This window comes from Palaemon carinicauda, chromosome 12, assembly GCF_036898095.1.
Source record: "Palaemon carinicauda isolate YSFRI2023 chromosome 12, ASM3689809v2, whole genome shotgun sequence".
Classification (NCBI taxonomy): Eukaryota; Metazoa; Arthropoda; class Malacostraca; order Decapoda; family Palaemonidae; genus Palaemon; species Palaemon carinicauda.
The window spans coordinates 65,920,018-65,932,966 of NC_090736.1; the positions used below are offsets into that span (position 1 = coordinate 65,920,018).

Sequence of the window (12,949 nt, forward strand, 5' to 3'; positions counted from 1 at the left end):
GGGTAAGGGTTAGGTTGGGTAGGGAATGTTGGGCATTTGTCAGTGCGTATGGGCCAGGTAGTGAGAAAAGTGAAGAAGAGCGGAATGAGTTCTGGAATGAATTAACTAGGTGTGTAGAAGGACTGGGTAGAAGGAATTATGTAGTTGTTATGGGTAACTTAAATGCTAGAGTGGGCGCTGGAGAGGTAGAAGGTGTCATTGGGAAGTATGGCGTACCAGGTGAAAATGAGAGTGGTGAGAGACTGGTAGATATGTGTGTTGAACAAGAGATGGTAATAAGTGCTAGCTTTTTTAAAAAGAAAGATAAAAATAAGTATACATGGGTAAGAGTGGCAAATGGAAGTGTAGTAGAAAGGGCATTAATGGATTATGTGTTGATAACTAAAAGAATGTCTGATAATTTTTTGGTAGAAGGAAAAAATTAGTTGTAGCAAAAGAGTGGGGGAATAGAGTAGGTGGATGTAAAAGGGAGCTAGTGAGGGTTGAAGAGCTAATAAAACCGGGGGTAAAAAGTAAATATCAGGAAAGGTTGAAAATGGCATATGACGAGGTGAGAGTAAGAGAAACTGGTAATTTAGAGGAGGAGTGGAAGTTAGCAAAAGAAAATTTTGTTGGGATTGCAAGTGATGTATGTGGCAAGAAGGTTGTTGGAGGCAGCATGAGGAAGGGCAGTGAATGGTGGAATGAAGGAGTGAAGGTAAGAGTGGAAGAGAAAAAGAGGGCTTTTGAAGAATGGCTGCAGAGTAATAGTATAGAGAAGTATGAAAAATATAGAAAGCAAAAGGTGGAAGTAAAGCGCAAGGTACGTGAGGCAAAGAGGGCGGCTGACCTGAGGTGGGGTCAGGGACTGGGTCAGTCATATGAAGAGAATAAGAAGAAGTTTTGGAAAGAAGTGAAGAGAGTAAGGAAGGCCGGCGCAAGAATTGAAGAGACAATGAAAGATGGAAATGGAAGGTTGTTAAAAGGAGAGGAGGCAAGGAAAAGGTGGGCGGAATATTTTGAAAGTTTGCTGAATGTTGAGGATGATAGGGAGGCAGATATAATTGCTGTTCCAGGTGTTGAGGTGCCAGTGATGGGAGATGAGAATGAGAGAGAGATTACAATAGAGGAAGTGAGGAGAGCACTAGATGAAACGAGAGTAGGAAAAGCATCTGGTATGGATGGTGTGAAAGCTGAGATGTTGAAGGAAGGGGGTGTGACTGTACTTGAATGGTTGGTGAGATTGTTTAATGTGTGTTTTGTGTTGTCAATGGTACCAGTAGATTGGGTATGTGCATGTATTGTACCACTATATAAGGGTAAGGGAGATGTGCATGAGTGTTGTAATTCAAGAGGTATTAGTTTGTTGAGTGTAGTTGGAAAAGTGTATGGTAGAGTACTGATTAATAGGATTAAGGATAAAACAGAGAATGCAATCTTGGAAGTACAGGGTGGTTTTAGAAGAGGTAGGGGTTGTATGAATCAGATTTTTACAGTTAGGCAGATATGCGAGAAATATTTAGCAAAAGGTAAGGAGGTGTATATTGCGTTTATGGATCTGGAGAAAGCATATGATAGAGTTGATAGGGAAGCAATGTGGAATGTGATGAGGTTATATGGAGTTGGTGGAAGGTTGTTGCAAGCAGTTAAAAGTTTCTACAAAGGTAGTAAAGCATGTGTTAGAATAGGAAATGAAGTGAGCGATTGGTTTCCGGTGAGAGTGGGGCTGAGACAGGGATGTGTGATGTCGCCGTGGTTGTTTAACTTGTATGTTGATGGAGTGGTGAGAGAGGTGAATGCTCGAGTGCTTGGACGAGGATTAAAACTGGTAGGCGAGAATGATCATGAATGGGAGGTAAATCAGTTGTTGTTTGTGGATGATACTGTACTGGTAGCAGACACAGAAGAGAAGCTTGACCGACTAGTGACAGAATTTGGAAGGGTGTGTGAGAGAAGGAAGTTGAGAGTTAATGTGGGTAAGAGTAAGGTTATGAGATGTACGAGAAGGGAAGGTGGTGCAAGGTTGAATTTCATGTTGAATGGAGAGTTACTTGAGGAGGTGGATCAGTTTAAGTACTTGGGGTCTGTTGTTGCAGCAAATGGTGGAGTGGGAGCAGATGTACGTCAGAGAGTGAATGAAGGTTGCAAAGTGTTGGGGGCAGTTAAGGGAGTAGTAAAAAATAGAGGGTTGGGCATGAATGTAAAGAGAGTTCTATATGAGAAAGTGATTGTACCAACTGTGATGTATGGATCGGAGTTGTGGGGAATGAAAGTGATGGAGAGACAGAAATTGAATGTGTTTGAGATGAAGTGTCTGAGGAGTATGGCTGGTATATCTCGAGTAGATAGGGTTAGGAACGAAGTGGTGAGGGTGAGAACGGGTGTAAGAAATGAGTTAGCAGCTAGAGTGGATATGAATGTGTTGAGGTGGTTTAGCCATGTTGAGAGAATGGAAAATGGCTGTCTGCTAAAGAAGGTGATGAATGCAAGAGTTGATGGGAGAAGTACAAGAGGAAGGCCAAGGTTTGGGTGGATGGATGGTGTGAAGAAAGCTCTGGGTGATAGGAGGATAGATGTGAGAGAGGCAAGAGAGCGTGCTAGAAATAGGAATGAATGGCGAGCGATTGTGACGCAGTTCCGGTAGGCCCTGCTGCTTCCTCCGGTGCCTTAGATGACCGCGGAGGTAGCAGCAGTAGGGGACTCAGCAGTATGAAGCTTCATCTGTGGTAGAAATGTGGGAGGTTGGGCTGTGGCACCCTAGCAGTACCAGCTGAACTCAGCTGAGTCCCTGGTTAGGCTGGAGGAACGTAGAGAGTAGAGGTCCCCTTTTTTGTTTTGTTTCTTGTTGTTGTCGGCTACCTGCCAAAATTGGGGGAAGTGCCTTTGGTATATGTATGTATGATGAATCTTAAACATATGACTTACCCGGTAGTTATATATATAGCTTAAGTCCCTGACGTCACAGCAGAAATTTCAAAACTCACGGCAATCGCCGATTGGGTAGCCAGGTGTACCACCAGTGCGCCCTCTAGCTAGGTACCGGGAACCATTCCAGTGATTCCTCAGATCTTCCCTGCTGCCGCACCGGCGACATCGTTGGATTTTTCACTCGCTGTAACCTGTATAATTGCAGTTATCTTGGTGATGTACAATTTACTTTTGGCTTTCGCTCATTTGGTTTTTGTTTTATTTTGACAGAGTTAGTGTTTGGAAAATGATCGCTATGCTTGTAGCTTGAAAGGGGTAGGATTAGGAGTTTTTCCCCCTACTGTAAAACTAATGAACCTACTCTTAAAAACATGGAAGGAAATCATTCCGCCAAAACTATGACGTCACAAATCATGTGACGTAAACTACGTAGTATGACTTGCAAAATTCATTTCTTTTTCTTGCAAGGAATGAAAAGAAAATACTAACTTACAAAGCAAAAGTATTTAATTTTTATAATGTAAAATGAATATATTGTTTTTTAAGAAAATATTTGTCCTATTAGTATACTTTCTTTAGATAATCATCAATCTATTTTCAGAGATTAAATAAACTAGCGTACAGTTAAATTTACGCTACGTAGTACTCATGATGATCGATACAGTCCCACAAATTACATGGTATCGTTATTTATTTTTTTGATATTGGGATTACTATTATTAATCGTATAGCCTATTGAATTCTCATTTAAGCCCTGGGCGAAAGAGTAAAATCTCTCGTAGTGGGCAGGTCTAAATTATGGTCTGATGTGAAAGAGTTTAAAAGTGCAAGTTTCAGTGCTAAACAGTGCAGTGGAGGGTGCGTCTGGTCGTACCTGTCTTTCTCCTAGCCCTAGACCCCTTCCAAGCTCCCCAACCCGTGGGAGAAGGAATGTCGATTGGCGAAAGGAAACGAGAGGCGTTGGTGACCGAGCAGACGTCCCTTGGAGTGTTCCTGTTGACGCTTCCCAGAACGCTTGCCCTCGCCATGGGAAAGGCAAGGTAAAAGTGTTATCTTCGCCGTCGGATGATGAAGCGCACAGATGGGGCTGGCTTCTTACGTATTTCCCTTCCTGCTAGACAAGAAGAGAGTTGCTTGTCATGACGCCAAGCATTTAGATTCTAAACGCCATGACGCAAGCTTCAGAAAGGACGCCAAGCGTTAAGGAGTTGGACTACATCGCGTCAAGCGTCGAGTAGTTGGAAGTCAGGACTCGTAACGCCGAGCGTCAAAGCATTGGACGGCAAGCTATTAATGCTGCTGTAAGAGTTAGACACGATGTTTGACACTGAGTGCAACTTCTAATGTCTCTCTTGTTGGACGAGCGAACGTCATAGTTCCGAGCGTCTAGATCGCGAACGTCATTGATCTGAGAGTCAAGCGTTGGAACAACGTGACGCCAGGCGTCATGATATCGCCGAGCCCGTGATGCCGAGCGGTGTAATGACGATCCTCTTGCTAAGCGTCTAGAAACTGATCTGCATGACGCCGTGCGTCAAGCAGTTAGATGTGACGCCGAGTGTCAAGCAGTTAGATGTGACGCCGAGCGTCAAGCAGTTAGACATGACACCGAGCGTCATGCAGTTAGACGTGATGCCGAGCGTCATGCAGTTAGACGTGACGCCGAGCGTCAAGCAGGACGTGACGTCGAGCGTCAAACAGCCAGACGTGACGCCGAGCGTCAAGCAGTCAGACGTGATGCCGAGCGTCAAGCAGGACATGACGCCGAGCGTCAAGCAGTCATGACGCCGAGCGTCAAGCAGTCAGACGTGACGCCGAGCGTCAAGCAGTCAGACGTGACGCCGAGCGTCAAGCAGGACGTGACGTCGAGCGTCAAGCAGCCAGACATGACGCTGAGCGTCAAGCAGGACGTGATGCTGAGTGTCAAGCAGAACATGACGCCGAGCGTCAAGCAGTCAGACGTGACGTCGAGCGTAAGAGCCTCGGACGTCGAAATGACGCCAGAAGTCAGGGCCTTAAGGAGTTGACTTCTGATATCCAAGACATCTCCACTTCGGTTAGAGCTTTGTCGGAAGAAAGGATCGACGATCATCTTTCCCCTACTGATCTTTTAGAGGAATTCTCGGAAGGAGAAGATCCTAGGACCCTTCATCCTTCTGTTGAGTTAAAGAAACTCATGAGAGTTTTTACTGAAGAGTTTCCGAATTATTTTGTGCCTGCTGCTCCTTGTTCCCCGCCTTCAGAGTTTACGCTAGGGAAGGCGTCGAAGGAGTCTCTGTTTACAAAAGATGGTGCTGTCTCGATCATCTAAAAGAGCTTTGAGGATGATGGGAGACTGGATGCAATCCAAGAAGGACCAGGGAAAGACTGTTTTCTCTTTCCCCCTGGCTAGATTGGCCTCCAGATCTAGTGTTTGGTACGAGACGGGAGAAGTTCTCAGCTTGGGAGTTCCTGCCTCTGCCAAAGGAGACTTTTCGAGTCTAGTAGATGCTCCTCGTCGGATGGCCATGAGAAGGACCAAAATACTCTGGTCAACGTCAGAGCTTGATCATCCTTTCAAAGGCGTCTTCAGAGCTTTCGAAGTATTCAATTTCCTTGACTGGACTCTGGGAGCCTTGGGGAAGAAGGTTTCTGCCTTGAAGGATGTGGACACTGATAGTCTCAGCCTCATTATGTCAGGCATGGATAAAGCCTTAAGGGACGGTTCCAATTAGTTGGCAGAGCTTTTCTCAGCGGCGGTCCTTAAGAAAAGAGCCCAGGTGTGTTCTTTTCTGTCCATTGGGGTTACACCCATTCAGAAGTCAGAATTAGGGTACGCACCCTTTTTCATCTTCTCTTTTTCCTCAAGAGTTGGTCAAAGAAGTCTCTTCCACTTTAGCCCAAAAGGCCACACAGGATTTGGTGTCTAAAACAGCAAGGAAGGTTCTGCCTACTTCTTTCTCAAGCCGCACAGACAGCTGTAGGAGCCAGTCTAAACATCTGGCAACTTGGGAGAGGAGAGGAGCAGACCTTTGGTCCGCACAGTTACTTAAGGAGGGATGCAAAATCTTTTTCCTAGGGAAACCTCCTTTAATAGTAAAATAGTAACTCCGATAGATCTCTGCAAGATACAGAGAGGAGTCAAAGAGACAGTCTATGCAACACCAAATGTCTCTCTTATGGGAGAAGGAGGCAATAGAGACCAGTCCTGGATGTAAGTGCTCTCAACGCCTTCATTCAGAAGACAAAGTTCTCCCATGGAAACATTGAAATCAGTCCTAGCAGCAGTAAGAAAGGACGACTGGATGATCTCTTTAGACCTCCAGGATGCTTACTTCCACATCCCCATTCATCCGAACTTCAAGCAATACCTGAGGTTCGTGTATAAGGAGGAAGTTTTCCAATTTTGGGCTCTGTATAAGGAGGAAGTTTTCCAATTTTGGGCTCTTTATTTCGGCCTAAGCACCGCCCCTCAAATAGAGGGTGCGTCTGCTAGGACCTGTCGTTCTTCTAGCCATAGACCTCTTCCAAGCCCCCCAACCGCTGGGAGAAAGAATGTCGAACGACTGAAGGAAACGAGAGGCGTTAGCACCCGAGGCACTTGTCCCCTCGAGTGTACCTGTTGATGCTTCACAGGACGCTCGCCCTCGCCACGTGAAAGGCGAGATGAAAGTGTTTTCGTCCTCATCGGATGACACAGCGACCAGACTGGGCTGGTATCTCGCATCCAGATCTCTGAAGAGGAAGATTGCCTCTGTCGAACAGCGTCGTGTCAGGATGCCTCAGGCTCCAGGTTGTAGCCATTGGAGCAGTCCGGAGCGTGTTCTACTCAGAGCTCTTTCCTACAATCACTACCTGGAGGATCTGCAGATGACATTGAGCCTATCAGAAGAACTGGGTCTTCTGATAAACAGAGACAAGTCTCAACTGACACCATTCAAGAGATCATTTATTTGGGGATGGAGATTCAGAGTCAAGTTTTTCGGGCTTTTCCGTTTGCCTCAAGGACGGAGCAAGCCCTGTTGAAGCTTAATTGCTTTCTAGAGAAACGGAAGTGTTCTGTGAGAGAGTGGATGAGTCTGCTGGAACCCTCTCCTCGTTGGAGCTGTTTGTCTCCCTGAGAAGACTGAATCTTCGCCCTCTTCAGTTCCACCTCAAACGCTATTGGAACAAGGGAAAGGAGATGGAGACAAAATGCATCCCCATTACGGAATCCGTAAAAGTTGCCTTCAGTGGTGGAATGATCCGGCTTAACTTCAAGAAGGTCTTTCCTTGGAACAGAGGAACCCAGACCATGTGTTATGTTCCGACGCCTTGTACTCGGCGTGGGGAGCAACACTGGGCAAGTTGGAGATCTCGGGTCTCTGATCAAAAGATGAGGAGATCCTCCACATAATCCAGAAGGAGCTGTTGGCAGTCCTGTTGGCCCTCAAAAGCTTCGAAAGGTCAGTACTGAACGGAGTGGTGCAGGTCAACGCCGACAACACTACAGCGTTGGCCTACTTAGCCAAACAAGGCGGAACCCACTCAAGGTCTTTTTACGAGACTGTGAGAGTTCTTCTTTACTGGACAAAAGAGAAGAAGATAACCCTTGTAACAAGGTTTATTCGGGGGGAAAAGAACGTGATGGCAGACAGTCTCAGCAGGAGAGGTCAAGTTCTGTCCACAGAATGGACGCTTCATCAAGAGGTCTGCAAAAACCTGTGGTAGATTTGGGGTCGTCCTTGTGTAGACCTGTTCGCAACCTCGAAGACGAAGAGGTTGGAGACATACTGCTCTCCAGCTCCAGATCTCAAAGCAGTCCACATAGACGCTTTCCTTTTAGTTTAGTCTCACCTGGACGTGTATGCATTCCCTCCGTTCAAGATTGTACACAAAATGAAGCAAAAAATTCGTGTCACAAGAGGGAACCAGATTGACTCTACTGTAGTGCCCCCCTTTTAGCCCTCAAGAGAGTGGTTCACAGAGGTACTAGAATGGATGGTGGACACCCCGAGAAGCCTTCCATTAAGAGAAGTTCTACTCAAACAACCCCACTTGGAAAGATTCCATCAAAACCTCCAAGCTCCTCATCTAACTGCCTTCAGAATATCGGAAAACTCACAAGGGCCAGAGGTTTCTCGAAGGAGGCAGCTAGGGCAATTGCAAGAGCAAGGAGGTCTTCTACCATCAAGGTTTTTAGAGAATGGTGCAGAGTCAACTCTGTTTTCTTTCCAGTACCTCTGTGACTCAGATTGCTGACTTCCTGTTATTCCTTAGAAGGAAACGTAGGTTTTCATCTTCTGCCATCAAGGGATACAGGAGCATACTAGCAGCCTTCGTCAGGCATAGGAACTTGGACCTTTCTAATAATAAAGACCTACAGGATCTTCTCAATTCCTTGAGACATCTAAGGAACGGCACCAGGAATCACCAGATTGGAATCTGGATATAGTCCTGAAGTTCCTAATGAGTGACAGGTTTGAACCCTTACACTCAGCATCGTTAAAGGACCTCACTATGAAGACTCTCTTTTTGGTCAGTCTGGCGACAGCTAAAGGGGTCAGTGAGATTCATGCCTCTAATAACATAGGCTTTAGAGATAACAAAGCTATCTGCTCTTTGCAGCTAGGTTTTCTTGCTAGAACGAACGCCCTTCTCAACCCTGGCCCATGGCTTTTGAGATTCCGAACCTTTCGGATGTGGTTGGTGAGGAATTGGAGAAGGTCCTGTGCCCAGTAAGAGCCCTGAAGTTCTACCTGGAAAGAACGAAAGAGTTACGAGGCAAGTCAGAAACTCTTTGGTGCTCGGTCAAGAATCCTTCGTTACCTATGTCGAAGAATGAACTATCCTTCTTCATCATGCTCTTAATAAGAAAGGCTCATTCACATTGTAGTAAGGCAGACCTCAAGCTTTTGAAGGTCAAGACACATGAAGTTAGAGCTGTGGCAACTTCCGTAGCCTTCAAGCAGAATAGTTCTTTACAAAGCATTATGAACACAACCTTCTGGAGGAGTAAATCTGTGTTCACCTCACACTATTAAGAATGTGTCCAGACTCTTTATGAGGACTGCTACACTCTGGGACCATTCGTAGTAACGAGTGCAGTAGTGGGGGAAGGTTCTACCACTACATTCCCATAACCTAATACCCTTTTCTTCTCTTGGAATTCTTGTATTTTTATGGTTGTTCATGGAGATTGGACGACAATCTTCCACAATCATTAATTTTAGTCAGGTGGTCAGTTTGTTCCTTGAGAGCGCTCAGAACAGAACAAGGGTATTGGAGGAGGTCCTGTCACATAGAGGTTTTTAGACCGGATTGACAGCTCCTAGAGGTCTTCAGCCCTCTGGATGGATCGCTGGATCTCGTAAGGAAAGCGGACATAATGAAAGAATTCATTGAAGTCAGCTTCCTTATCTGGTACGAACCCTTAAGCTTGTTTATTAACTCTTAAGTAAATTCCAACAATGTTGGCTATCTCTGACCCTACACCAAAGGTGTCGATCAACTATATATATAACTACCGGGTAAGTCATATGTTCAAAAATGATATTTTCATATTAAAATAAATTTTTGAACATACTTACCTGGTAGTTATATATAATTTAATTCCCCCCCCCCCCATCCTCTCCTTTAGAGACCTATGGGCATGGAAGATCTGAGGAATCATGGAATGGTTCCAGGTACCTAGCTAGAAGGCACACTGGTGGTACACCAGGCTACCCAATCGGCAATTGCCGCAAGTTTTGAAATTTCTGCCGTGATGTCAGGGACTTGAGCTATATATATAAAACTACCGGGTAAGTATGTTCAAAAATTTATTTTAGTATGAAAATGTCATTGTAAGATTTATAATTAATTGAGAAACAAAATATTAATATTATAGATTTAGAATTAAGTGAGAAACAAAGTAATTATTATTTATAAGTTTAGAATTGTAAAAGATTATTAGCAATAGCTTTCTTTCAGAATCTTGCTGTGATGGCTTTTGGAGTGGTAGCAATTCTTTGTAGCACCGGGTACTTGGCTTACATGAAACTGCAGCACCGTGAATCTAAATCATATGTTGCTATTGCAGAGGACGATACACAGCATCTTTACCAAAAACGATCAAAGTGGGATTGATGTTATTTTGAATATCTTCAATTTTATTATGTATATTATGATCCACCTTAAAATTGTATTTTAAAAAATACTGTACATTATTTACCTTATGCCATAACAATTCTTTCTTTTTATTACGTAAGTTTCGATTTTTTAGCTTGAATATATGGTGGTCAAGTTATTTTAGGCCATGTAAAGGCGTCTTAGATGTGTATTTCACAGTAATGTATAGGAAAATAGATATCTATTTTTCCCACTGCAGTGCAGTACAGTACAGTACCTCTATTTTTTAACCCTCCTTTTTACAAACTATTGCTTGGTCAATATGTGTACATACTTCTCACAGTGAGTGGAGCTGTGATGATAACTGTTAGTTGTTCCGTAACTGGAATACAAAGCACACTATTTATTAGGGGTTATACTTTCGGCAAAGCTAAAATGACCCGCCATTAAAATTTTGTGAGGGTTAACTACCCACACCGCTAGTTAGCTGTAGGTAGGGGGGGTAGCCTGCTACCACTCCCGTTCACACACCTGGGATTTAACTCACTTTGCTTTTGGCTCGGATGAAGAGCAGTTGTCTTCGCTCTTCCTCCTTGCCTATTCTGGACTGTCATTAATTTTTGTCCTTTAACTTGCTTTTTCTTATATATATATATGTATATATATATATATATATATATATATATATATATATATATATATATATATATATATATATATATATATATATATATATATATATATATATATATATATATATATATATATATATATACGGATTTTGAGCGAAGCGAAAAATCTATTTTTGGGTGAGATAGCCATGGCGTCCTGATGGAAGGTTCCTTTTTGGTAGCTTCCTTGGGTAAATAACTACTAAGATATTCCCAGAGAATTTAACCACAGGTTATCACAGAATTCTAACTTCTGGAGCGAGTATCCTAAAGGTTTCCCTTTTAAGACATCGTATATCAACAGGGGACGCATGTATTAACGCGCCACATAGCTATCTACACCCCGAACAGAGATAATGCTTCGGTGTGTAAAGGCGGAGAATAGCTGGGAGCCGTTCCATAGCTAATCTCATCCGTGGCTACTTTTGGTACTCGAGACGTAAACAAACGGGCACCATTGCTTAAATGACGTCTCGTCCGTCTTCATCCTGAAGCCAGTTGCATGCCGATCACCATGATACAGCAGAGCAGGGTGGGACCTAAAAACTGGACGAAGTAGCAGGGAGGGTCCATCAGGACGCCATGGCTATCTCACCCAAAAATAGATTTTTCGCTTCGCTCAAAATCCGTTTTTTGGGCTCAAGCCATGGCGTCCTGATGGAAGAATACCAGAGAATCAATGTATCGTGGTAGATTTTCCCCTATTGGTAAGTGCCAAGGGCTTTGAACAAAATAGCATAGTAATCTTAATAAAGAACCGTAGGGAAGAATCTTCCTGCCCCCCTTGGCAGTGAAGTTCCCACGGGCCATGCCGACGTCAAAGTGGTTATTGAAGGGCTATTCACCCTGTTAGAAGAACCTGAAGAACTTGGAGACGAGACTGAATGGTTGGCATTCGTATCGGAACATTCTGGAAGGCAGACAAGTGGTGGTTGGACACTGTGTGCTGAGAAGGTTGGTTTCGTCTCCCGGGTATGAAGAGTAAGTATTCGTATTGGAATATTACGTTGTAAGAGTGAATATAAATTAAGGGTTAGGACCTTAAAATCTCCATGAACCATAAAGAAAGGGGATAATAAAACTATGACAGGCATGTATTTCATAGTAAGTAGGAGCGGATTGAGACGCACAAGTAATAAAATAGAAATTTTATTTCACAGTTGCAGAAATTAAATGAATTGCAGCAATAAGTAAAGTTAATTTACAGTAATTATAATGTACATAGTAATAAAGACTTGCTCTTGAATCTGAAAGGGAATTTCAAATTTATTAGTAGGCACTCGTTCTCGAGGAACGTTAGTCTTTAATTAAAACACATCATGCTCAAGGCATGCGGCACTTGTGTGACAACTATGACATTTCACCTGGGATAAGAACTGTTATAAGAAAGCACTAAGTGTTTTCGACATCACTATGTATCGCTCGAGGGTCAACATAGGCACCCGAAGAGTTAGAGTCCCAAGTAACTCACTGTTCTATGCAGAGTTAGGTGCAGGTTTCATAACACTACCTGCGGCTACCACAAAATGTTTGACTTCGTGCACTTGTTTCGCATAATGTTTGAAGAAAACACGCGAGGACTTCCAGCTTGTGAAGCTTTTAAGGCTTTCGAAGTCCATACTCTGAAAGAAATTCAGAGACGATGCAACTTTTCTAGGATCGTGACCGGCGGGTGTACTGTCGAGATCCGCTCTGCGAATGAAGTAGGTGATTTTCGCTCTTAATTGTTTCAGTGACAGGTCACTGCCCGATGTTTCTCCTTTGAAGAGTTGGCCTCCACCAAAGTTCGAAGTTCTGCGAAGATAGACCTTGAGGCTCTCTACTGGGCATAAAGAGGCATCTTCCTTCAGGGGGCATATTCTCCAGGGGCCCCATCTTTTGGTGGGTAATTCATTTTTGGCGAGAAACGTTGGATCCGGGGAGAGGGTAATGTCTCCTGAATCAGTAAACAGGATATGACCCTCTTCTCTTGATAATGCCACTATTTCGCTGACTCGGGCTCCTGAGGCAAGAGCAAAGAGAAATATAACTTTCTGAGTCAGATCCTTGAGAGGGCATGAATCATTATCTAAGTTGGAGGCGAAATGGAGCACCTTGTCCAATGACCAGGAGATCGGTTTCGGTGGGGGTGCTGGGCGTAGACGAGCGCATGCTTTCGGCAGTTTATTGAAGATGTCGCTGGACAGATCAATTTGGAAGGCATACAATATTGGTCTAGTCAAGGCCGATTTGCAAGTTGAAATCGTATTGGCTGCTAATCCCTGTCCATGAAGGGGAATGAAGAAGGACATGCAGAAATCAAT

General features: G+C 43.9%; 1 protein-coding gene across 1 annotated transcript in view; it reads left to right on the forward strand.

Annotated features, from left to right (window-relative positions):
* The window catches only part of LOC137651246 (small integral membrane protein 8), a 70,038-nt gene extending 59,972 nt beyond the window's left edge, over nucleotides 1-10,066 (forward strand). The window contains exon 3 of the mRNA XM_068384474.1: nucleotides 9,838-10,066. Coding sequence (XP_068240575.1) covers nucleotides 9,838-9,993 — 156 coding nt within the window. The 3' untranslated portion in view covers nucleotides 9,994-10,066. The remainder of the gene's footprint in view (nucleotides 1-9,837) is intronic.
* Nucleotides 10,067-12,949: the final 2,883 nt, after the last annotated feature.